The following is a 23927-nucleotide window of genomic DNA, read 5'->3' as shown; positions in this document are numbered from 1 at the left end:
TGCCGCGTGTTACCAGCCTGCACGGTTACGCTTCATCCTTCAGATTCACTCACATGCCTGGTTTGGAGTGTGCGAACAGTCACACTGGTGTCCTTCAAAGCTAAGGAGGTCACGTACATGCCTTGCCAGGTGGCCGCCTCGGCAGCGAGAAGTCTTAGCTAGTGGAGGTTGCTCCTGCAGGGTAGTCGTGTCTCCTGCTCCACGGCGGGAGAGGGCTGAGGCTCAAGTGCAAGCTTGTATTCACGCAAAAAGCATGTGTGTGTGCTTCCAGTAACGTTTTAAAGGTGGAAGTCTGCGACGCTCTCCAGGTGGCGGAGTATGGCTGCGCTGAGCAGTTTGGATCCCGTTCTGGGCCTAAAGATGATTTGTTGTGTTTTCTTAAGTGGCAGGGAAAAGAGGAAAAAGCTGTTTGCCTGGCATGGTCTGTTGCCTTGGGCCAGGCTCCTCACCGGAAGAGGCTGGGAGACAGCTGTGTGTTGATAAGTAAGTGGTATGTGTGAGAGGGAAGTCCCAGGCGGAGTTGGCATTCTTGTTTCACTTGGATAAAGGTAACAGCAATGCCTTTTCTGTTTTATGCCAGATACTTGGGCTGACACACTTGGTACTTCCCCTAAAGAAATGTAACTTAAGTAAGATTTTTTTTTATTTTATTTAAATTAGACTGCCTTTAAGGACTTTTTTGAAAACAAAACCTGAAATCGAAATGTAATTCATGCTGTTGTTCAGGTCACAAAGGACATAAAGTATAACAGTGAAAATTAACTCTACTATTGATAACTTATCTTTTGGTTTTTTTAAGTGTAGCATTTTATTTCATGTTACAGTGATATTTTCAGTGTAACTGTCACCCTTTAAAATATTAGTTGGCTTAATTTTTTAAATTCATTTTGTGTATTCAGCCATTAAAAACATAAACTAATTTTAAATAAATGAAAAATGACTTGTGAGGAACAAGTAGTATAAAACTGACAATACTTAATCATATTTCTCACTTAAAAATCAATCTTGCGTTTTTTTCCCATTGCTTTTCTGTTTCTTCCTAAAAAAGCAGCTAAACTGAAGACACTTAATTTTCATATCAGAATGTGGCACTGTAACACCAATTCATCTTAGGTCTGGATTTCTTTCTTTTGTAACAACTGGTTGGCATGGTGCATCATTAAAATTCAAAAAGCATTGTGTGGAAATTTCTTCAGAAATGCAGTATAAACATGGATATATGTAATCCATGGGCTGCTTATATCCTTAGATGAGGGCTGCTAGGTTTTTTCTTGAAAGTACAGGAGTCATTTGAAGATAAAATAATCAGCTTAAACATGTAAGGGAGGGTTATATAGGTTTCCTAATTAATGCATCTTGGAAAATAAACAAAAGCAAAATGCTTGTCATTTGGTACTAATGTGGTGGAATAGTGTGGCAGCAGGATCCCTGCTTTTCACTCGGCCTCTCATAAAGATTCAACTTCACTTCAGCTGTAAAAATGTGCAAATTACATTACTACTACATGACTGACTTTTGTAATTACATTAAGCGATTGAGATAAATCCCAGTGCTGGGTTCCCAAAAGAATGCTTGCAGCTGTGTGATTTTCGCATCTGATCCTATGGTTTGTTGTACCCAGCAATGCCTGCTTCCCCCCCCGCCCCCCCCCCTTTTTTTTTTAGAGGAGTCTGTTTGGTTAAGAGGTCATGTTGAGCACAAGATGGAAGAATAAAGCAAGATTGCTTTCTAGGTTGTACCACCCAGAAATTTGTTTTGTGGAAAAGGTTAGCAGGCCATGATGATTTTCACAGAAAGGCAGGTGCAGTATTGTCCGTGTGGCGCACTTGTGAGCTTCACATGGACATAATGCACATGTAGTACACAGAAACCATGCTGAGACATTGCGCTCTGTGTGTCTGCTCATTTGCTGGAGAAAATAAATGGTTTTGCAGTCTTAAAAATGAATATTATGTGTATTTTCCTTTACAAAAGCCAAATTAGACGTCGGTGGAGACATAAGATTGCATACTCAGTTTTTTTATAGAGCAGTTAAATAAATTGGTTTATGTGGCAATAGAGTGGGAAGGAAGAATATTTATTCTCAACTTTTGTAGTTAAATTTATTGTTGGGAAGGTCAGTCAGAGGAATGAGATTTTGCTAGTAAGTTCAGCTGTCCAGATTTGCCAATAGGTGAAAGTTAGAAACTTGATTTCTATTTTAATGGATATAACTGATGTAAAACAAAGATTAAAAATCTAGAGTTTTACAATACAAGTAATAGGTGTTAACTTGTATGGAAAAACAAATAGTATGATGAATACCTTTTCGGATTTGCATTTGTCTGTGGATATTATCATCCTTGATAAAGGATCATACTGAAAAAAATAACTGTATTCTTTCATAATTGATTTTCACTCCATGCAGTTTTGAAGTGATATAATCCATTCCATCTACTTAAAAAGAAAATTAACTAGCCAAATAAAACAGAGTATGTTGATTCGCCAAATCTAAGGTACACTTCAGCAAAAAGACATTTATGTTGTTGGTCATAAATTTTCTTTCAAGTTTACTTACTTGATAGGGGCTGCTGTTAATTATAAACATTGCACAGAAATGAAAACTGAATCATTGGCAAAAAATTTTTTAGACATTCTGTTATTTTTATCAATGGTTTCTTCCCTTTCCTGTCCACATATTTGCTTGCGAGGTGTAGCACAAGTCATCTGAGTGTAGAGAATCAAAACTGATGCTTGAATAGCTTGCTTTCACACTGTGCAGACAGGTTTTTTAGTTTATAACATTCTGGCAGAATCAGAGAAATAAAATTGCAGTTTGTAGTCTTTAATTTGGTAGGATTATAAGACTGCAAGGGAAACTGGGCTTTTAAAATGTAAAGCTAGTGACCATTTCAGAAGAGAACCATGCTGTTTTTCTAAGGGTTAGATTCTCATTGTTGTACAGTGTTGAAAAAAAACTTAAATTTTTTAAATAAAAAAGGAGTGCCAGACAATTTAGTAGCATTTCATAATACAGCATGATGAGAACTTGGTAAAAGAAAGGCAATCTATTAACCTTGCTTTTACTGTGAAGACCTTCAGCTGAAGTACCAGAGTTGTATTCAATAGAAAAGGCCTGACCTTGGAATAAAAGAGCATATTCTTGGAACCCTCATTTTTAATTAAAAAAAAAGTTGCATTGAAAAGATGAGCAAAAATGCTTACTCCCCTGGCTGAAAGAAAAATTGGATGTCATTTAGCTTTTTGCTTGCATACCATCTGCACCCCCAGGCACAGCTCAGTTTCAGCAAGGGCAGTACAGAAGTCCATGTGCACTGCAAATTTTTGAAATACTGGCCAAATTGATAGAGAACCTGCAATAAGTTTTCTGAATGTCTTTTGCAAGTGGATATGTCAGCACCGTGTGTGTTCGTACACCTGGTCCATCGACTTGCTCTGATTCATGGACTGAATCATTGTCTATGTTAACGTTGAGCTTAGGAATCGCAGTCACATACCCATGAGGCCAGTAGTGTGCAGCTGTGGGATAAAACAATGTTCCCTGCCTCCAGAGAGCTTACGAGACAAGACTGCAGGTGAGCAAAAGTAGGTTAAAAAAAAAAAGCTGAAGAACAGAGTGGCAAGAAAAGGGTGCATTGCTGCAAGAGGTATAGCAGAGGAGCAATTTCAGACTGCTGTCCTCTTTCCTGTGGGTCTGGTGGGAAGGGGGTTTGCTAGCGTGGGGGAGAGCAGGGTGATGTTGGGAAGCTTTGCCAGGCACGAAGGCTGTGCCTTTGCACAAATGCAGCTGTCTGAGAGCTGAAGGAGTGAGCACTGGAGGTGGACGTCATGGTGGGACCAGAGGCAGAAGCTGACCTGGTGCCTAGGAAGAGGTGGTCAGTAGGGTGTGACGAGTTGGATGGAGAGCTGGGCAGTGGGTCTTGGCAGAGTGCTCTGGTAGGGTGTCTCTGCAACTGTCAAAGGAAAAGGAGGTTGTTGTGATCAAGGCACAACCTGGGTGAGAATTTTCCCTGTGTGACTGGGTTAGAAAGGCCAGCTCTACAACAAAATGGCAGGAGTCTGACAAAGGCATAGTCTGAATGTGTGAGCCCCAAAACAGTCAGTCAGATACGCTGTCCCTGATGTGGAGGGACAGGCCCGGCTGTCCTGTCCACAGTGCCTGAGAGGGGCAAAGAGGTTGAGGGTCACCATGTCAACTCTCTTAAAAGATGTAGTAGTGAATTACAGACAGAAATCAATCTATAAATTTACTTACTTTTGTGCTTTTCACCTTGCTCTCATTAACATTAACAAGGTCCTTTGTAACAGGTATTACTTACTGCATGTGCAAGGATGGCTTGGACTACTTCTTTTATCCTGTTTGGCCAGGAGCCAAAGACCCTTGTGGGCAGTAGCAGATGACAGCCATTTCGATGGAGCCCTTCTGCTGGGGTCCTTGTTGTGTCTATACTGACTTAAAAGTCACTTTTCATATCCAAAAGCATGCCTGTTAAAACATTACAGTGTTGCAAGATTGAGTCGGCAAGAGTCCATGAAACAGTTCAGTGCAAATTCACTTTAAAAAATTACATATTAGCTTTTTGATTAATAACATGCTTGTAGCCTTGGGATAATCTTGCAGAAGGACCCTCCAGCTCCAATCTGTAGAAGTATTAGCTATCACAGTCATTACCAGCATCTTCTGTTAAGACTGACCAACTCTTCACATGTCAACTAAACATTCAGCTTCAGGCCTGTCTGTCATTTATCACTGAGCTGGGGACACTGAGCAGAGTTAAATTAAACACTGCCGTCCCTCCTCTGGGTCTGTGTATGTCCTTAAAAATATCTGCATGGAATAAGCAAGGCAGCAGATAATGCTTGCAATGGCAAAGCAAAGCTTTTCTTCAAGACTTCTTCACAGCTACAAAAACCTAGTAAAATGTCACATGGATTGTCTTTGTAAAATTATTAAAAAATCAAGAGGCAGTAATTAAAGCCTTCTGAATGAAAGGCGCTTCCTAGACTTCAGTACCAACATACAGGCCTTTTCTTAATTTACACTACTTCTCCTTATCCCTATACTAATTATCCAGCTTTGTGGCAATCGGATGTCTGGTTCTCATTTATTGTGTTTTATAATTGTATATTCATCCAGCTCTTATCACAAAGCTGGATGCTTTGCCTTTTGTTTTCCCTCCCTTAAATAATTTATATGTAAGGTTCAGTAAATGGAACCTTGTTACTTGTGTGAAGCTGCCATTTAACCATGAAGTGAAATGCTTTTATCGAGTTTGCCCTGCAGATATGGTCCGCTGTGGCAGTGCTGTCCATATTTGGTGGCTGTGCAAGGAGAGCCAGGTGGTGCTGCAAAGCATAGCACAGTGAAGCGTGGACAGATCTAGGTTTGACATTTGTCATCCTGTACTGCTAAAGGGAAGAGAAAAATCTGCTTTTCCATATGCTTATGCTTTAATTTTTGCCTGCAGTTTTGTCCAGATGGCCTTGTGAACATTGTTTACTTTAAGATGCTGTCCCAGATGTTTTTGAATGCCAATGGATAAATGCAACAACTGTGGTATACTAATACACAAATTATTTACACAATTTTGGCTTTTTTTTTTCCGGTTTTTTTTTTCTTTTTAACCCTCTCTTCTCCCCAGCACTACTCTGTATGGCACACTTTTCTGAGGGGAAGAAGTCTCCACTTATATTACTAATTTTCTGAGAGTGAGCAGTGCCTTTGAGTTGCAGAAACTTGGAGCTCCCATCCTCCTCCTGTGATGCTTTTGGAGCTCTGCGTGGGTGAATGAGTCTCAGAAACTGTAGCGTGCTCCTTGTAAGCACGTCAGTTAAGAGTTGTTGCTGTGTGTAGCCCATAAAACAGTGACTGTTTCAGGGTGTGAGCAGCTCCCAAGCTGCATTCATTGCATTCAAAAATACTTTTTCAAGGAGAACTTGTTCTCTTACTTTGCCCTTGTACTGTCTTGATTTTCTACACGAGTGGAGAGTATTTTAAAGCTGTGTAAGCAGTATTACCGAGAACATTTAAAAATGTTTTTAAACAGCAAAACACCTCTAACTGCATTTTGACAAATTCAGATACAATTTTGAAAAATAATTATGCCTTGATGGCACTATAGAGTGCAGACAGACTGCATCAGAAGCTTGTTGCCAGATACAATAGATATTTTAATGACCTCTTTTTTATTTAATTATATTTTTTCATCTTCTAAACAAGAAGCTACCTAGGAGTGTACATAAAAGAACCTTTTGGCATGAGCATTTCATTAATGTAAATAGGTCTGTTAGTTATTTCTCAAGAACACTTTAATGAGACTTCAATGTGAAACTCATTAGAACAAATATATGAATTCATATGTCAAGACAGAGATTGCAGCATCACAGTTCTTGGCATCTATTAAGTCCATAACTCGCTTACATTGACATGCATTGTTAATCAATATTTAAGACACTGCAGATGTCAGTAATGCTCATATTTAGTCCTGCAACCATGACAGTATGAAAGTTGCTAGTAGAATTGGAGGCTAAATATTGTTATCTCAAGTCTTTCCATTACCTCTAGGCTACAAGTTAATGACTGTCTAACTTTGCTGTCCCTCATCTATTTAAATAATAAGGAAAACAGGGAAATATGTGGACGTTATACTGGTAGCATATTCCATTGCAGTTTTATCTAATTTTTGTTTTTTGAAATTATAACACTAGCACTGTATGTATTTGGGTTGTGTTAGCAATTCCTCAGGCTGTGACAAAGGGAGGTGAGTTGAGGAGCAAATGTAGCATTTGGGGGAACTGATAACAACTCCTATTCAGCCACTGACTGAGTTATATGAGGTAATTCAAACAGAGCGCAATAACTGATAAAGACTTTCAGCATTCAGGTGGTAACTTTTGGTTACCTCTCTTCAAATGCACCAAAAAACAGTCTTTGTGTGGTGTCTCTAGTGTGCCTAATGAACATACATCTGAACTGCCTCTTGTTAATAAACTAACAGAGCCCATTTTACTTTATTTATTGCTTGGGTAATTGGAGAAGTTACGGTCTTACAGAATGGTTATTGTTGAATATGTGTAGTTGTTGGGGGGATTTTGTTTCCCCAGGGGTTTAACTGCTGATGTATCTTTTTTTTTTTTTTAAAAGATTACGTAAAGCAGTTTAGAGTACCATCAAGGTATCTTTCCACATATGCTAAAAATTACAAATGTAACCCATGGAAGGACTGAAATGATTAAACTATGCAATTATATAGTAATGTTAATCTATAGTTTAATTATAGGTTCATCAAAAATCATACGACTCCGTGAAGAAAACAGTGAAACAAGTGAAATACTGAAAGGAAAAAGTTCTGGTAATGGTGCATCAGTTCCAGTTAAAGGAATAAATAATTTAGGAAATACATGCTTTTTTAATGCTGTCATGCAGGTAAGATGGAAAGATCATACAGACTTCTCTAATAGATTTCAGAAATACTTAATCTGTATAAACTGTGGGCTGCAGAAAAGGTTCTGACCGTTACCAGTCTTTATTCTGCTTTCTGAAGATCCTTTTCAAATTCTTTTTATTCCTTGCTATCCAAGCAGTATTTCCTCTAATAACAGAAAAGAATTCCTGGATCAGTAGCATTTTTCACAGTAATGAGACAAATGAAAATGTCAAGTGTTTTACACACTGCATATGTGTGTGGGTTGTACTCTAGCATATGGTTTTATTTGTAGTTCAGCATTAAGCAGTCATGAGTAATGCACAGTATTTACCATACTGGTGGGTGTGAAAAGTGGTACTTTATGTATAATGTAAATGTCTGCCCAGTGCATTGTGATGATTTATAACTGCATCTATCGTAGAGGTTTAAAAAGTACTTTTATTGGTTATGGGTTTTTTTCTGATCAGAATAGGAGGAATGAGCTATACTAATACACTTTTATTGATGTTGAGTGTACAACTAACCCAACATCCTCAAAAAAAGCAGCAGCTTTAGCAGGTTTTATATTGGACCATCCTCTTGCTTGTCAGTTGATCAGACATCTGTATGTCTGCAGACAGGAGTGAACAAATGAGAGAAAACTGCGACAAAGGTGTTCTGAACTTGCATTCTTTACCTTGTGTTTATGGTGGTGATTACAAAATGCAGCAAACAAATAGTAAATTTGTAAGGAGTAGAATTACTGCAAATTGTTCTCTGTCCATACTTAGGGCATTGTAGAAACCTAAGTGATCTTCAGTCAAAGTTAACCAAAAATAAAGCAACAAAGCTGAGATATCTTAAGTTGGTTTCTCTCTTAAATTCAGAGAGGTTAATGCTTTTCAGTGTGCCAAAGCCTTTGTGCTTCTTGGGACACAATGAGAGGGACTGCAGAGTTTAAAAGAAACAAATGATTTCTGATACTAATGTCTCACCATGAAAAAAAAACCAACAAACTAACAAATCTTGTTGTTCAACAAAAATAACAAAGTTATTACTAGAAAACTATTTTGGAATTACAGGAACAGAATTAGATAGCATTTTAGAGACAGTCTAAGATCAATGATCTTGGCACTTATAAGAGTGATACCCGTTTCTTCTAGTGGTCCAATTTAAACCTCAGTTGTACATTATGAAATATATCTGGTTTTGTCTATCCTTGAAGCTAGAATTTATGACTAAAGAAAAATGTATAGTTGAAAGATCAGTGTGTGTGTCTTGGATTTATTTTTTTTTTCTTTAAGAACTTGGCACAGACTCATGTACTAAATGAACTGATGTATGAGATGAAGGAGAAAGGAACAAAGTTAAAAATCTGTCATACTTCAGACTCCCAACTGGTAAGTATGCAGTGAGAAATACAAATTTGGGGAAATGTGGGAAGAAGCTGGAGGATGGGACATCGCATCTCTGTTAAAGACATGCTCTTACTCTCCTTTTCTTTTGCCTTTTAATTGTTTAGCCAGTTTATGATATCTGTGAACTCACTCCTTTCACAAAACTAATTATTCAGCCCTAGAGGAGGAGGAATAATCTCATTATTTCATATTTTGTGACACTGAAGAAGCAAACAATGCCTGACCTTAAGAAAGAGTGACTGACTTATTTTTGTTTCCCTTTTCATTTCTTCAGTATGAATGTATGATACAGGAAATAGTGTATTTGGCTTAGAAAGTGTTCACGAAATATTTTATTCCAGTCTGTCCCAGCCCTTCATTAATAAGGCTTGTAAAATTTATCACATGCTTCACAGGCCAGAGGATTAAACTGAGAGAAGCAAAATTTCAGGGAGCACCAATTTTCTTGTCCTCAAGCTCATTGCAGGCATATGGGAGAGAGACTCCTGTGCTTATTACCAAAAGAATATGCTGCTGTTCCTGGTCATGTCTTAGAGACTTAGGTTTTCATAATATATTGTTGGCAGTAAAGATAATACCCCTTTCTCTCTGCTAGCTAAAGAAAGCAGTTTACAGAGGATTTGTTTTTTTTTTTTTTTTTCTTTTTTTCTTTTTCTGCTGTTCGCTGGGAGCTTTCTGGTGGCAGTGAGGGTTGAGGGGTGGGATTCTGTTTCAGATACCTCTGAAATTACAAAGTTTTTTGTATGTTGCTGTCAGTGACGTTCATAGCTTCTCCAGGCAAGAACAGTGTGAAATTCACTGCATTGCTGTCTATATTTCCTCCAGTGGCAGTTCTGAGCAGCGATGTGTTTCACTAAGTTATCATGAGCCACAGTGGAGGTCTGGAGCTTGTTTGTGCCCAGAGGCTTAGAAAGCCAGTGGTATGTTGGCTTATGCTTGATGCAAAACTTGCACAGCCATAAGGTTGAAAGATTTATTTTTTGTTTAATGACAGTGCTTACAATGTAAATTAGATCTTTGGAGCAAAGGCTCTGTTTTCTGGTCTTTGTATGTCAGCACAGAATTAGAGGGCTGCACTAGTCTAACTAATAGTAATGTAGAAGCTCCCAGCTTCAGGCTTGGTAAAGGGCATTTTCCCACCTTTTGATAGTGTATATAATGCAAATACTTTGTACTTGTGTGTATCATAGTGCTTACGTTTTGTGTGGATCTGCTTTCTGGACGAGGCAGTCTCTGTGTTTGTCTGGAAGTTGTAATCTGGTTTTGTGAGAGTCAGGCCAGCTAGTAGGAAGCACTGTGGTGATGTGTGAACCTGGGAGTATGTTAGGGAGAGCTGGCGGTCTGTGACATGTAAGCAGTGCAGGAGTCTCCTGCTCTTAAGGCTGGCTTGGGTGGCTGCTGGCTGGCTCCTTCCAGGCACAGGACCTGCTGGCAGGGATGGATCTCACACCAGGAGGGGCTGTCCCTGCTGCCACTGTGGACCTGTGGCATCTGCTGTTGGCTTCTGCTGTGAACCACTGCTGGTGCCTTCCCAGTGCCTGGTTCCTGGAGAAACAGGGTGTGTTTCTGTGGCTGTTGGATATGTGGAAATTTCAGTGTGCGGCTCACAGGTCAGAGAAGCTGGCCTCCCCTTTCCTGAGGTTGAGCAGACAGAGTGCCACTGAGCTCTGTCTTATGCTGGCCCATGGAGGAGGTCACCCCCGTTGTCTCGCCAACTGAATTTCAGTGCACATGGGAGTAAGAGTAAAGCAGGTGTAATGCAAGAGGTAGTCTGTTTTTGTGAGAATCAGGCTGGGTCATTGACATGCCTGTTTCCAAAACAATTGCCTACCAACCAGTTTGCTCAACAAGAATTGTTTGGGTTTGCAACTATTACTGCTTGAATAATAAGCTTTCTCTTAAACTATTTCAGTCATGCAGGTGACATCAACATTTAAAAAAAACCCAAACCAAACCACTCTAAGACTGAAAGTGACATTGTTGTTCGTCATAAATGTTACTAACTTGAAATAAGTCTTAGGTGTCATTAACTTTGAAATCTGATGTGCAATTTACCTTTGCTTTGAAGGATCCTTTGGTGGTAAACCTCTCCAGCCCAGGACCTTTGACTTCAGCGATGTTCTTGTTCCTTCACAGCATGAGGGAGGCTGGAAAAGGTCCACTTTCCCCCAAAGTGCTGTTCAGCCAGCTTTGTCAAAAGTATGTACTGTCAGTATCTTTAATTTATTTATTTTTATTTTTCACTGATATGTTTCTAAATGTGCCACGTCTGTTGTCCTTTCTAAGGTGCTATTAGATTTTTACCAGGCAGTCCAGAAAATGTCTTTTTCATGTTTTCAAGTTGCAGGGCTCCTTGTTGCACTGAGGGGCTGTACCTGCTCTTCATGAAATGTATGGCCCAGTCCATAACCACTTTCAGTGGGCTTTGAAGGGGCAGAAGAGGGCATGATAAAACTGAAGAAAATGGAATTACCTTTCAGGTTTTGTTGTATATTAGCATAAAGCTGTGCTAATACTGCAGAGTGTATGTAGGTATTTTGAAAAAAAGGGTAAGCTTTTAAATGGGAAACCTCTGCCATGATGTCTGACCTTGGCATCAATTCAAAAGTAAAAAGGGTCTAACAAGTAAGGACTTGAAGCAGTACTGAAATGGCATATGGCTCCAGATTGCAAAGAGCTTACAAGCCCTAAAGAAACTCCCGTTTCTTGGCGTGGAAAATGTTTACAGTGGTGCTTTGTAGGTGCCTTCAATTATGATGCAAACAATCTTGCTTTTTAAAAAACCTGTGGAAGACCTATTTAAATGCTGATACAAATATTTAAATACTGACTTTGCAAGTAAAAGAAGCTGTAGAGGCAGGGTAACTGGAGGATGATATAGCTGAATCTCACATTAAATCTCACATGCATTAGTAATGCATGTTAATTCATTTGCTACAGTATTATTTTAAGGCATTTTAAGCATTCTGCAGCAAGAGAGTTAGGAGGAAAGTTGCAGCCTCCTACCATGGCATTCCAGGGCAACCTCACTGTGCAAGCATGGGTTTAAGATATGAAAACAGCTTTTAGACTGGAGCGGAGACAATTTAATTCTGATAAAGAAATTCATTATTACTTTTTCTTTATCCTCAAAATTAAACTTCAGAAACTTAATGTTATTTTTTTTTCTATTGTACTTGACTTCCTTTTGATTCTTTTTGAGCTGTAAAACGAGATGTGTATAAAGTGTCCTTACAGTGATTTTGAGTCAGTGTTCTCTGTTTAGCATTATTGACCTGGAAGAAAAATATATAGGGAAGAAAAATATGTTGTTTCGTCACTCCTCCTCCTGTTTCAGGGCTGACTCAAAAATGTGATTATACGAACAAAATTTGGCCAAGAAATGGAAAGGAAATGATTAAATAAGAATAGTAGTTTTTTCTCTGTAAGTATTAAGGATAGAAGGGAAAAGCTGACGTAAAACATGTTTTGAAGCCCACCTTAGCAAACTCATTGTAAAATAATCCTGATGCAGTGCACTTCAGATGGCATTGTATTTTTGTGGTGATAGCTATTTTGTATCTCCTCTGTTTGTGTGTGTTTGTGTAGTCATAAAGTGATGGCTACACAATACATCAGTATTAAATCTCAGATATTTTTGTTGTTGTTGCTTTTTGATCTTTTAAGGTGGGCACAGACTTTAACTACCAGCTAAAATTGAAACATATTTTAATGTGGGCAGCAGACTTTTGCTGTTTAGCCATGTATCTGTCAGCTTCTGCCATCTCTTGCCTTCATCCCTACTTCTTTTTCTAACTCCTTACTTACTTAACTTGTAGAACACAACTTAGGTATAAATCCTTTACTAGCTCTCATATCAAAACCACAAGTGTCAGCCACATCCTGTTAGCAAGAAATTAGGTGTTAAAGGGCAGTAAGGGGCTGCACAGGTATGACAAAAGGTTTTGGTCTTTTCATTACTTTGTTATTGATGGTGACATAATCAAGACAGAAGAAAGGGAGAATTTCAGCAAATTCAGCAGTCTGCAGTGGTGGAAGTAGGAGAACGGAAAATCTTTATCTTTGGAAACGGAATGCATTTACTATATATTAACTTAAACAGTATGAATGCAGTGTTCTGGCACGCTGTTTCTACAAAGCCTTTTTTCATCTTTTCAAGTTGGCTTTCTACTCTTTAGCAAAGCTGAAATGAAAGAGACAACATGGCAAGATTGCAGGAGTCCCAGCTAGGAAGAAGTCTGTGTTGCTGCAGCATGCTCCATAAACTGCTTTTTGAATCCTGCCAAGAAGTCATAACAAAGTAATCTTAGAGGCATGCGCTACTTGTGGCCTTCACATGCATTAGCACAAACTGGTTTTACTTAACGGGTAAAGCGCAAACAGCATCTTTCCTAAAGACATGATAGGATGAATGTGTAAAAGGAAGAAAACACTGAAAAAAAAATGTTCCTATTTCAGAGACGTATGTCAGAGAAAGAAGTGTCAGTTAACTACTGGGGAGAAGGACATGAGGAAGGACTTCTAATAATAAGTTTTGGTTTTATATATTTTACATAACAGTCTGCTGACTCCAGTTGCAGCCTTGTTTCCTCATTTTGTTTTGTTTGTTTTTTTTTTAATTTGTTCTTTCCCTATCACAGACATTGCTGTCTCAGTCCTGGTCTACAGCATATGACCATACCTTTCTTCAGTAAAGAATTTATGAAGCAGATTGTACAGATAGCATAGGATGTACTTGTCTGTGATACCAAGAGTTGGACTCAGTGACCCAGGAATTGTCTTCCCATCCTTTACCATAACACTGTTTTGAGTAGTTGCTTGTAGCTTGCAAAACAGGCACATGCACACTGAGTGGTCGTGCAGAATATAGACTTTTTACTTAATAGTATAGTCACTTCCAGATCTTACTAGGCTTCTTAGAAACATGAATGGTTGAAATGCTGAAGCTGTCAGCAGGTGACGGTATGCTGCTGTTCTTTATATACTTAGATCTATCTACTTGTCAGGACTGTCTAGCCCAAAAATAACACAACAGTTTCCTAATAACATTTTTCTCATGTGTAGCAGAAGGCTAATCCTTTAAAAAATGGTTACTTTTCCCTGATGATGCAATTGCAATTGGATTGTATATCTAAAAATACATAAAAAATTTAATTAATTTGGTATTGATGAGTTTGGGTGTCTTGTTTTTTAATCTCCTAGCTGAATGGTGACATGTTTTAATGTTGGATCAGTTGATGCAAGATATAGTAAAGGTAGCTGTATAATTTAACACCTGACACTTGCCTTCATTTCCAGTTCAGTGCTGGAATAAATAACACTTCTGATTTGATGTCCAGAGTTGCTTTTTTTGGTGTCATTGTAGGACTTCAGGACTCCACCTGCTTCAGGTGTTGCAGTATGCAAGAGTTTGAATGCTCATATTTGAACTGGGCATCCTTACTCAAAAATTGAAAAGTGCTCAGTGAAATGAGACGTAAGGAGGCAGGAAGGAAGGAAGAGCTGAAAAGGAGCGGGCAAAGGCACATAGGAATGTGGTCAGGTGAGGGCAGAGCCTGTAAAGAAAGGGAGCAGGCGCTGCCTTGTTCAGCTGCAGCTCTGTCATGGCACCGGGTGGGATCCCAAAACCTGCAAGTGAGAAACTCTGCAAGTGGATGCACGTTTGCTGCTCAACTCAGTAAGAGAACTGGGACACAGTCCTTCAACTGCAAATTGCTTCTTTGAGAGTCTAGGGAGATCACGGTGTGAAGTTCATCGTCTTGGGTGTTTGTGGTGCTTTTTTTTTATTAAATAACAAAATAAAAAAATGGTAGAGTGTTAATTTTATCAAGTGGTGGGGTAGCCAGGTTGAAGAAGGGGAGAAGAAGAAAAGAAATGGATGAATCTTTCTATAGCAACTGTTTAGCGTCTGGTACTAATTCATCCACTGTTAATTTTGTTAGTGTTGCAGCTGTCAGATGTTTTGCAAGGACAGATTGTGAGCATAGCTACGGGGCCCTTCTGTTGGTTTTCCACTATGCTGAATATCAGGACTGCAGACTTCTGACTTATCTGGAGACTTAGTGACTAATGCAAGAGTGATGTATTAAGAGGACATAAATTTTATTTCCTTTATTTGTTATGATTGACTAATTTTATTGGTGGAAGAAAGCTTAGATTTGTGTAACAACTAAATGTTGCAGCACACAAGTGATGAGTCCAGAAAGTAGTTACAGTATTTAGCTGCTTCAAACCTCCACCAAAAAATTATTTATAGGGGTATTACATTGCTATGTTAACACGCAGGAAAAAAGACTTGCCTAACAAAGATATTAGTGGTGGTCACAAAACATACATAAGTCTTCCCTCCCCAAGGAGTATTCATCCTTTCTTCTGAGGTGCAGAAAGCAGAACTCAAGACAGGGGTGGGACTGAGAGAATGGAGGTCATGTGCAGTTAGGACTATTGATTAGTTTTGGAGGGAAACCTAAACAATGCTTGGAGCATTCTGCATTTATCACTTCTGAGAAGAAATGCTAAGCAAAACTGAGGTAATGTTGTACTAGATTTAAGGGGTGAAAGAAACAGCGTTTTTCTCATTAATTAGGAGTCTTTTTGAGACTTTTCTTTTAAAATAATATTGCTGTAGAGAAAAATCTCTTAGAAAAGATTTCCAACTTGCTTATTTTTCCCATTTGACTCTTACCATTTAAAGATAATAGCAGCAGAACACACAGTTGATGTTTCCTTGACCAATTGTGAAGAATTATTTTGGGTCCCTGTCGTGCTTCCACAGGCCTTGCTGATGGTGCTGCATCATGTTCAGGAGCTCTCTGACAGAGGAGACTGAATCTTCTCTGTGCAGTAGCAGGAGGTTGCATGTCTTTATTTCAGAGTTTCCTTAATTTTTGGAACAAGTTAATGAAGCTGGATGGGTGAGGTTTATGAGTGCTAAGTAGATTTAATTGCATATATAAGCAGTGTGGATTGGCAGGAATCATCTGCACTTGTTCCTGAGTTTTGTGTTCACTTCTTTCACTCGGGAGGACGACCTGTGCAGCATTTTGGACAACACAAGTATTTGCAATGTGTGTGGTATTGGTGAGCTACATAAGCATTGCTTGTAGATAACAATGAAGGAGAAAATTGATCATTTCATTTGGTGTATTGGAGGTGTATCCTCAGTAGCAGTGTTCATGTTAACCAGAATAGAGCATTACAAGATAAAGCTGGTTTGGAGCGTTAGAGAGGGGTAACAAAAATACAAAGCCTTCACATCAAGACGGACTTAAATATTGGGAGTTTAGGCAGGAGAGGACATGAAAAGGAGGCATGGCAGCAAGAGAATACAATAACTGATAGAAGATAAATTGGCTGTGCTTATTTAATTGCCCTCATAAGAGGTCAAGGAGCTGTCTGTGAAACTGAAAGGCAACAGATTTAAAGCTACGGGGAAAAAAAAGGGTTTTTTTCAACATTTTATAGAGCTAACCTGTGGAACTTCCTGTCACAGAGTGCCATTGAAAATCTTAGCAGGACTTGAAGGAAGAAAGAAGAATTAGATGTCCATATAAAGAGAAGACTTCTTTTGTAGGGATGCAAGATCTCATGCATAAAGGCCTTCACTTGGCTACCAGCTAGTAGGAAGAAATTTCCCCAGACAGATATTTCCATTACTTGGTAAAAAGAGCCATATTTTCCCTCTGATGGTCCAGTGGGTAATGGCTCTGTTGTAGCATGTCAGCTATTATGTCCATTCAGAGCTGCTTCTAAAAAGTGCTTTTCGCTCAAGGTACCAGAGATCTGGTGCATCACAAGAAAGTGATGGTGCCTCATTTTCTCTACTGGGGGAAGGTGAGACAGAAAAAGATGAAAGAAATTGGCCAGCACATCCAAAGGAGAACTAAGTGCTGTCAATCCATGTCATCAAGATACGACAGGCACGTCTGGTGGTGTTAGTTACATGTTGGGGCAAGACCATGTTTGGTTGGTTTTTTTTCTGTCAAGCACATTGTGGTAGCAGAACTCTTACGTCTGTGGGGCAGGTTTAAGATAAGATTAATCATGGGGATTAATCATGCTGTAGGATTTTGCTCTCTTTTCTGTCATATTGCTGCATATAGCTTGGGATCACTAATGAGAATGATTGCTTTAGGAAGAACAAAACTTTTCATTCTAGCTATTCTGTAATGACAGCGAATAGGTATTTGATAGTGTCACTGGGAAAGGTAAGTCCTGTGAATTGTGGTAACTTTTATAAACTGTCCCTTTGCATGCTTTTTTTGTAACTTTCATTGGTAACTGATCAGTCTTGAGAGATTACCATCTTCATCTGCAGATAAGCAAAATTTCTTCTCTCAGGCTAACATTAAGTAAACATTTTGCTTTGGTTCACTGTAGTGTACTGCAGGGTTAAAGAGGTTCCTCTGCATTTTGCTCTACTGGAAAAAATCAAATAGTATGTTCCGTTTTCTGTTTCCAAGCACTTATTACTGTTTCTAAAGTGTTCCAAGGTATTAGCCTATCTTCTGCTCAAAGGTAGTAATTATTGAAAGGACGATTTTGAGACAATTTTTATTAGAGACAGTAAAGGTATGGCAGTTCGGTGCGGTATGCTTGACTGACTGTAATTGTATCCCAGTTTTGCTTAATTTCCCTCCAATATAAGATAGGAATTAAAAGTATTAATGCTTTTTTTCCTTTTAAAAATTATGTTATTGTGTAGTTTTTGTTAAAAAAACATTCTAGGAAGTAGATTATCATGAGAAGTATTTCTTTAACTGACAGTCAAGCAATTATAACTGGTCTCCAGATGAGTAACGAGAGGCTAGACAAGTACTGTGCGTGTAGATGTCACAGTTGTCCTTCACCACTTATGGCCATTAGCAGGAATTCAACCTGTTCTGTCATTATCCTGCTGACACTGTACAACAGGTTGTATCGCATTGGCACTGGCTTCCATATGTCAGCACATCTGTGAGCGGTCAACTCAACCAACCATCTTCAAGTCCCCCACTTTTGCCAAGGATCTTGCTTGAAGCATATTTTCAAGGAGACAAGAGCACACATCTTTTAGTTGTCAGATTTCTGTGTATCAGCATGGATTAATTCCTTTTTTTTCCCCTAATTCTGGTTTATAAGTGTAGGAAGTTTCCAGTAAAGGCATTGTGTGGTGTGAAATTCCCTTCCTCCCTCCTTTTTCTTTATTGTTGTTTTTTGGTTTTCTTTTGTGGCTTCCCCCTGAAAACAAATGCAGTAATCTCAAATGTGTTTCCATAGAACAACAGATATTTAGAATTAGATACAATGTTACATAGCATGCTGTGTACATGAATGACAGATTATAAATTAAGCAGTGTTAACAATGACATCATCAATCCAAGTAAATGACTCAGACCTTATGTAGCATCTTTACAAGTCACTTTTCCTGCCACTTCACTTTTAAAGTGGTAGCTGTTACATTCCCATCGTCCTTGTTGCCGTTAAAATTTAAGCATGTAGATTTATGTGAGGTTAGAAGAGGATTTAGTACAAGCACAGAGAAGCTTAAATAATGTCCTTGTGGATGCACTATGTGCTAGTAGACTGAAAGACTAAGAAATGAAAAACTGCCATGGCTGAGTTCATCTTTTCCTCCTTTAATTTAAGCTAATGTGGAACATACGGGTAAATTATTTTTCCTTGAAATATCATTTAGTACATTATTTTAATCTGAAGTGATTACTGTATGTTCATCAGTGGGAGGTTACACTGCAAACCATAAACAGTAACAAAGGTATGTGTGGGGCTTTTTTCTGATTTGCGGTGAAAATCTAGCTCTGTGAGGTGTGGCTACAATGAAAAGAACCTCCTGTAACAGTGATGGAGTTTTTGCTTGCTTCTTTGTCGAGTAACTATTAATTTTTCTTCCTTTTTACTATAATGTCTCTTGCAGTGGCCCTGCTTCTGTGGCAAAAAAAAAAAAAAAAAATCATTATTAGTACCAGAATCCAGGTTGTGTAAATGAAAGATTTTGTTTTCTCGCTATACGCTGGAGCTATTAATGTGCATACATTGGAGGAGATAGTCTGAATATACTCGTTGATTCTCACCATCCCGGGAAAACAAGAAATTTATCATAAATAAAACTAATGAAAGCACTGTGGCTGACTAACTAGGTTTCTCAGAATTGAACTGATTTTGGTATCTGGGTTAAAAAAATAAAAAAGATTCTTTCAGATTCCTGACCAATCAATGAAAGAAATGAGAAAACTGTTTTAGCAAACTGAAAAGTGAAACTGTGCATGTATATAAACATGTGCATGCAGGTACACGTTGTTTATTTTTTTAATATATATTATATATTATTAATATAAATGGCTTTTATAATTAATTGGAAATAAACCATCTGATTTTAATAGAAGCAAAAAATTGCATTTTAATAATATTAAACCAAAATGTTTAATTTTGAAGAGGAGTATTTCAGGTTTGAATTAATTGATTATTTTTTAAAATTTGAAAGTCATTTTTTAAGTTGAACTGCACATGCAAAAAAAATTTTGTCTTTAAAAGGAATGCTTAAAAAAATCACCCATTCTGCTGATTCCAGATTTTATAGTAAGCGTTCTAGTACAGCAGCATCATTAAATCATTTTTAACTGGGGATATTTTCAACTTTGTGTCGAAAAGTAGCTATGAAGTACAAATGTGAAAGTGTCATATTTGTAAATGTCAACATGTTGTTTTGCATATGCAGGTCCAGATATATTCCACTTAATTTTAGGCACTGACCTTAGATGCCTCGTCACCTTAGATCCTTCTCCAGTTACAGCCCAAAGTGCCTCCAGCGAGCGGTTCAAAACTGAGACCCTTGTGTCACTGTCCTGCCTGTAGCCCAGGGCTGCTGTGCCCTAACTTGGCATCTTGACATCTTGCGCAACTTTGTTTTACTGTTGTAGGCACATTGCATGCCTGATGCATTTTTCTGATTGCCTTTAATTTCTCCTGTCCACAAGCACAAAATTCCAAGGCAAACCTGAGCAGCTTTAGTGTATGAGTGGAAAAGAAACCTTACTTTCAGGAACCCTAGAACAGTTGAAGAGTGTGGCTGGGCAAGTAAGATTGTTGTGCCTGGAGAAAATACTGATGTATTTACAGCTCGATGTACTGGTTAGTCAGAGCATGAAATCTGAGGCTGAAAATGAAAACTGGCTTAACATGCATTTAATAAAACTGAGTAACCAAGTAAGTGGTTGGTTTTTCTGGCTGCTCTGCCAGTTTGATAAAATTCTTGTTTGAGCTCTGCTCAGCCAGTTGTCTCCTGGGGTAGATTTCAGAAGGGGTGCACGCCTGCACATGCTCTCCTCAGTATGCAGTGAGAGTCACAGCTGACATTCAGTGGCATTACTGGAAATGCAAAAAAACACCCTTTCAAATCCCATTTTAGATTAATTGATCCAAGACTGTCATTAAAGATCTAAAGGGTATCTTGTCTGGAAAGACAGGTATGGTTTGGCCAGTAAGTTATAGTTAATGTGAACAGGAATATATTAATAGTGAATTCACAGTCTCATTTGGGGTTGCAAGAAGCTGGAGATCCAAATTGTTTATAAGAAGCCTTCTAGCTCTGGTTATCTTAGTAAGAATAACACCTTACGGCTCTATCCACATATTCATAAGTGTATTTTGTAATTTCTGTGTAATCTATGCCTGTAAAATATGGTATTTAGAGTATATTTAGATGCTGTGAGTAGTAAAAAAAGGAATCTACAGTTTTTGAATAGCTGTGAGTGAGACTACTGAATGGCGTCTGAACAGATGCGATGTTACCCCTGTGCAGTTGGCTAAAACATCGCTGGTGTAGATGGTAGTGTAGTTTGAAACATGTTTTTCCTCTTTTGGCTTATGAGAGTCATGCAGATGCTGCTGGTGGTCTAGAAAGGCTAAAAAAGAATCACCTTTCCTGTGGAGCCTTCGTTTTTTGTTTGTCCGGCGTAGCAAAGCACACTGGTACAAACTCAGCCAGTGCCAGTGTCCCTTCTGTGCTCTTGGGCTGACCCACAGGCTGGCTTGTCTCTGCTGGTGCTGTGGCCGGATGCCACGGAGGAGAACAGCTCGAAGGACGGTGTAGCCTGAGAGGACAAGGGTGACAACAGATATATATATCCTAAGGCATGTAGACCATTTCCTTCAAGACTTTTAATTTCGAGAGATTAAAAGTTTGGAAGTACACTGAATTTTTTTTTTAAAGAAGCTGTTGCAGTCTGGTGATTTAGATCTCTGTTTAACTTGAGTAGTCAGTATATATTATTCTAGAAAGTGGACTTATAGTCTGGGAATTTCAGTCGTTCGATATCAGACATCCAAAAGGTAATGACATTATTTATGCAGAAGCAGTATCTTTTTCAGTTGCAGCTCTAATGCTTTTTAGCTCATGTGCATCTCAAAAACAAAACAAAAAACCCTCCTTCATTCCACTTTAGTGTAAAAAGGAGGGCTGTGGCACACAGTTGTACAAGAAGGGCTTATCACTCACCTCACAAACAAAATCACAGCTGGAGAGCCGCAGCCTCGTGGCTTTCTCCTGCAGGCCACTTCATGTGCTCAGCCCGAGATGCTGCTCGCTGCCATTGGGGATGGCCAGGGAAATCCCTGCGGGGGGCTGCCGTACAGGAACGATTCTGGTGGGCTTGGGGCTGGCGTATCTGCCACCTGTGTTTGCGGATGCAGCATGGAAATGAGATTTTAAAAGATTTCACCAAGGGTTATAAAGTTCTGATGAGATGGACCACACGATCCCTCATTTTCTAAACTTGGATAGCATGAGAAAAGATAAGTGTATCAGGATTTTCTTTTTAATGCTGGCTATCCAGATTAGTAAAGTAAACTAATGGTGACAAAAAATGTAGCGACATTAAATCACAGCAGCTGTGTGGATACTTTATGTTCTTCCATGCGTTGTCCAGATAACACGTTTGGGTGCACTCAGAAATTGAAAAAAAAAGCTGGAATTTGTAAAGTTTTTGTATTCAGCGCGCAGTGGGAGCAAAATACTCGATATACTTGGCTGATATGATGGGTGGATCAGGAAGGTTCCTTTGAACTAGTGCAGAAGACTTGTGAAATTTCAGTCTCTGTCATCTAAGATTTTTTTGCCCGCAAAACCAGTTGGGTACACAATTCCTGTAAGCAGCTTTGGGGGGAAAAAAAAAACCAGACAGCATGTAGCTAATTGATTACCTGCCTTTTCAAACCTGGTAGTTTTGGGAATCTGGAATCAAATATATTGTCTCAGTCAAAATAACAGCGAAGAGATTGTCTCATTGGTTTCAGGCTCTTTCCATTGTATGTATGAAGCTGTGTTTTGTTTGCTGTTTTAATATGAATTTCAGACATGAAATATTACAGTTTGTTAGACTGTAGGACAGAAGTTTGCATGTGGGTATGGTGTGAGTTGATAATTCATGATGCTAAAAGGTCCTTTTAATGCTTTTGTGAAGCAAGTATAGGAGTAACTCTTATCTGATAATGGAAGAGTGATTAACTCTTCTGCCAAGAAAACCTGCCCCAAACTCTGTCTTTTCTCATTAGTGATACTCTTAGAATGGAAATCCTATGTCTAGAGCATTTATTTCCAATATCTGTAATAGTAATTGAAGAAATTTCACATAAATAGAATCTGATTGAATACAGTGTAAATTACGTATATCAGAATATCATATTATTACAGTTTTCTCTTATATTTCTTGAATAGCATTTGAAATTCATATGCTATGTAATATTACTTATTTTTAGCATGTTTACTATCTTACTCGATTGCTCACTCAGTAAGCTGCAGATTACTGGACTGATTGACTGTGGAGCCATTTGGAAGAGATGCTTATGTATACTTCTGTTTAAGAAGTTAAGAAATTCTCATTTGGATTCTAACCTGCGGTTCTTGTTTGTTTGTACCACTTTGGGACTTCCCTTCCCTTTCAAGATCATCTTTTTTTCAGTTCAGATTATAGTGCTGTTTCTGGTTTCTTATATATAAACCTATATACTGTTTCCTATATACATATGTGGTTTATGCACATTTAATATTTCTTTTTGGTAGAGAGAAGGGTGAGGTAGCAGAGGGGAGGTGAAGCACTTTGAAAATCTTCTTTCCCTCTCCTCCATGACACTGGGACTATTTGGTGATACAGAAATACTGGTGTAGTCTGTCATCAAAGTGCTGCTGGTATGGATGACACTCTACTGGCAAAGCTGTATTTTAGTCAAGCCATACCCAATAAGGTCAAAATGCTACCCAGGTTAAAGTGCAGCCTTGTTGGTGTAATTGCTGCCACACCAGGAGCTTCCTAGAGCCCCGTGAGGTCCAGCAGGGATTGTACTGATTTGTACCCCTGGCATCCAGAAAGAGTCTGATGTAGACATTGTCTCAATAAGAACCTCCCAAAGTAGATTTAAATTCTTTACTGCTTCTTTTGTAGGGCTCCTCGATTTAAGGGTTTCCAGCAGCAGGACAGCCAGGAGCTTCTGCACTATCTGTTGGATGCGATGAGAATTGAAGAAACAAAGGTAACGTCTTTGTGCATGTTTTTAAAGAACATGTTTTTAAAGGACTGTATGGTGAACTACAAGTCATTGCTTCAATGTTCTTCGTGTTCCCAATGTTTTAAAGATGTACTTAATGACGAGTGTAGTACTTAATGAAGAAGAGTGAGAGTAAGAGTGAAGTAAGTGTGAAGAACTATTTGTTTTATAAATAAGGTGCTGCTTTTCATTATTTAAAATCTAGATCTAAGTATGCTAAGTATATAAGCAGTTTATTATATTAACCCTGTGTGGTTTTGTTTGGTTTCTTTTCCTTTGTTATTTCTGCCTCCTGCATTGTGGAATGCAAGAAAGCATGTGTTTGCTTGCTTCAACTGTTTTGACCATACCAGATTTCATCTGCCTGACTTAGTCTTCGACCCTTCTTTTCAGATGATATTTTGGTAAATAGCCTTTTCTAAGTCTTCTCAAAAGGAGGGCCTTAAATCTCCTACTGACCACTATACTTCCTCTTCCCTCTCATTTAGTAATGTGACAAATGTCATGATCTGAGCTGAATTATCTTGCAGATAAGATATGAAGCTGTGTCTGAGCCCAGTTCCTG

The 23927-nt window shown here is 38.6% G+C and overlaps 1 protein-coding gene across 6 annotated transcripts in view; it reads left to right on the top strand.

Annotated features, from left to right (window-relative positions):
* The window catches only part of USP45 (ubiquitin specific peptidase 45), a 56147-nt gene that overhangs the window by 15739 nt on the left and 16481 nt on the right, over positions 1-23927 (top strand). For 5 of the 6 annotated variants that reach the window (XM_074862145.1, XM_074862146.1, XM_074862147.1 and 2 more), the window contains exons 6-9: positions 7281-7426; positions 8711-8806; positions 10893-11023; positions 23260-23347. In XM_074862145.1, coding sequence (XP_074718246.1) covers positions 7281-7426; positions 8711-8806; positions 10893-11023; positions 23260-23347 — 461 coding nt within the window. Of the gene's footprint in view, positions 1-7280; positions 7427-8710; positions 8807-10892; positions 11024-23259; positions 23348-23927 lie in introns of those variants that run through there. The other variant, XM_074862150.1, reaches the window with a different exon arrangement.

The sequence above is a fragment of the Strix uralensis genome, chromosome 3 (genome assembly GCF_047716275.1).
Source record: "Strix uralensis isolate ZFMK-TIS-50842 chromosome 3, bStrUra1, whole genome shotgun sequence".
Classification (NCBI taxonomy): Eukaryota; Metazoa; Chordata; class Aves; order Strigiformes; family Strigidae; genus Strix; species Strix uralensis.
The sequence above is the reverse complement of the archived record's forward strand: the minus strand, read 5'-3'. Positions and strand labels throughout refer to the sequence as shown.